A 2,500-nucleotide genomic window follows, 5' to 3' on the forward strand; every position below is an offset into this window, starting at 1 on the left:
TGTGTGTGTGTGTGTGTGTGTGTGTGTGTGTGTGTGTGTGTGTGTGTGTGTGTGTGTGTGTGTGTGTGATGTAACTGCAGTCAGTATTAATCATTCAGGGCTCTTTCTATTGTCCGTCGTCCATTCTCTAGTCTCTGTGTGCGCGTGTACGTATAAAAGCTTGGCTTCCTGCTGACCGGCGCTTTAATTCAGCCATCAATAACCTCAGGCTGACCTTTGACCCTTGCGGTCGCACTAATTGTTTGATGTTGGGATGATGGTCAGAGGCATTAAAGAACTGCAGAGATGTTTCTGGACCTGATGGCATGATCAAACCACGTGTTCTCCCATAATGCTGAGCAGAATACACACTGGCAGACATTCACGGGCATCTGAATGCCTTTTGTTTTCGTGTGTACGTGTCGGGGCGCGTCACGCAACCTTTAAACTTTTGAGTGTTTTTCACTGCATTTCTGTTTCATGTTTTGTTTTGTAGGAGAGATCATAAAGCCGTCATGTGATTTGTGTTTCTATAGAGCACTGTTGATAAGAATCACACTCGTGTGTGTTTCTGGTGTTTGTGATGATGAAGCCACTCTTTTGCATTAAGGTTTTCCTGTAGATTCATAAGTTCTCAGTGTGTGTATTTTCATACGGACGTTCAACTAGACGTCAGGAGTCTCCACCGCCCCTGACCTGAAGATAAGCTGCTGACAGGATTAATGTATGGCTATCAAACGTCTGTGTTATCCAGGTCAAGCTTGTTTGCGTAAAGCAGGCTAATATGTATTTTTCCGCCAGCAGCCCACCTGTGTCTTTGAAGTCTGTGGTTACGTGGGCGACGTGAACTCTCACCCCATATGAACACAACATCTGCTTCAGCGCTTCAGTGCAGTAATTGAGTTGGATTTTTGATGGGCAAAGAAGTGCAAAAAACTTCAACTCGAGTAATATATTGAGAATTTTATTTTATCATTTGTTGTTGTTTGTTTTGTTTGGGAAAATGCATGAAAAAACTGGTAAATATAATATTTACTGATGTTTAATATATAGTGTTAATGAATATATCAGTGCTATTAACTATTTAAGACATTTAAACTCATTAAAATAAAGCTAAAATAAAATATAAATATTAGATGAAAATTTTTTTACAAAAAAAAATTGAAGCAATAAAATTAGTTACTGGAAATAAACTAAAACTAAAATAAAAAAAACGAAATAAACAGAATAATAATAATATAAACAACAAAAACAGCTAAATTAATTAAAATTAAAATAAAAACTAAGTGTAAAATAAATGCTAATTTAGAATATTAATAAAAACTATAATATTATAAAAATAATATAATAAATAAAAAATTATATGCATATATATTTCTTTATCATATTATTTTAGTATATTTAATATACTATTATTGTTTTTTTAAATATTTAATATATAATGTTTTTAACATTTTGAATGAGTTTTTTTATTTTATTTTTTATTTTATTTTATCTTAATATTTTTTTATTTTAAAATAAATGATTTTAATAATAAATAAATAAAATTAAATAAATATATTTAGATGACAACAAAAAAAGTAATATTTTCTTTAATACACTCTCTTACACACACACACACACACACACACACACACATCAGTTGAGTTCTATATTAATGTGCTGTTTATTGATCTCTGATTGTTATGTTGCTAGGCAACCTCACACAGCCTACAGTGAACTATATAACTGGCCAGCAGAAATGTATATTAGGATTATAAGGGATTATTGTCCATGTCGTGATTTATTGATCATGGGTTGGGAATCTTTTGTGTCGCTCCTGCCACTGATTTATAAGCGAGTCAGTGGTGTGTTGCAGTGATGTCAGCAGTGGTGTGTCGTCTCGTTGCTGGTTCCTGACGGTGTTTCCTCCGCTGGTGTTTTCCTGCAGGGACTCCGGTGAACAGGATCCCCATCATGGCCAAGCAGGTTCTGGATCTGTACATGCTGTATAAGCTGGTGACGGAGAAGGGCGGGCTGGTGGAGGTCATCAACAAGAAGATCTGGAGAGAGATCACCAAGGGTCTGAACCTGCCCACCTCCATCACCAGCGCCGCCTTCACGCTCCGCACACAGTACGACACGCCCAAACACACACACACACACACACACACACACACACACACACACACACACACACACACACACACACACATTTACTGCATTGCTCCTCGTCCTTCTCTCTCTCTGTACATTTATCTCTCTCTGCTGTTGCCGTCTCTTCACATCTGATTCTGCCTCCACTAATTAGCTTGAGGTGAAAGATTTATTGATATATTGATTTGATTTGGGTCGCTTTAGTGTGGGGGTGGAAACAGGAACATCCTCTCTCTCTCTCTCTAATTAGATCTGTGCTCACAAAATATATATTCTGTGTAAATATATATATACACAAACGCACACACACACATATATACACAAATGCATACACACATATATAAATGCGCACACACACATATATATACACAAATGTACACACATA

The 2,500-nt window shown here is 36.5% G+C and overlaps 1 protein-coding gene across 1 annotated transcript in view; it reads left to right on the plus strand.

The window, feature by feature from the left end:
- The window catches only part of si:dkey-205h23.1 (AT-rich interactive domain-containing protein 3B), a 50,972-nt gene that overhangs the window by 41,960 nt on the left and 6,512 nt on the right, over positions 1–2,500 (plus strand). The window contains exon 5 of the mRNA XM_067390670.1: positions 1,910–2,093. Within this exon, the coding sequence (XP_067246771.1) occupies positions 1,910–2,093 (184 nt within the window). The remainder of the gene's footprint in view (positions 1–1,909; positions 2,094–2,500) is intronic.

Source organism: Chanodichthys erythropterus, chromosome 7 (assembly GCF_024489055.1).
Source record: "Chanodichthys erythropterus isolate Z2021 chromosome 7, ASM2448905v1, whole genome shotgun sequence".
NCBI classification, from domain to species: Eukaryota; Metazoa; Chordata; class Actinopteri; order Cypriniformes; family Xenocyprididae; genus Chanodichthys; species Chanodichthys erythropterus.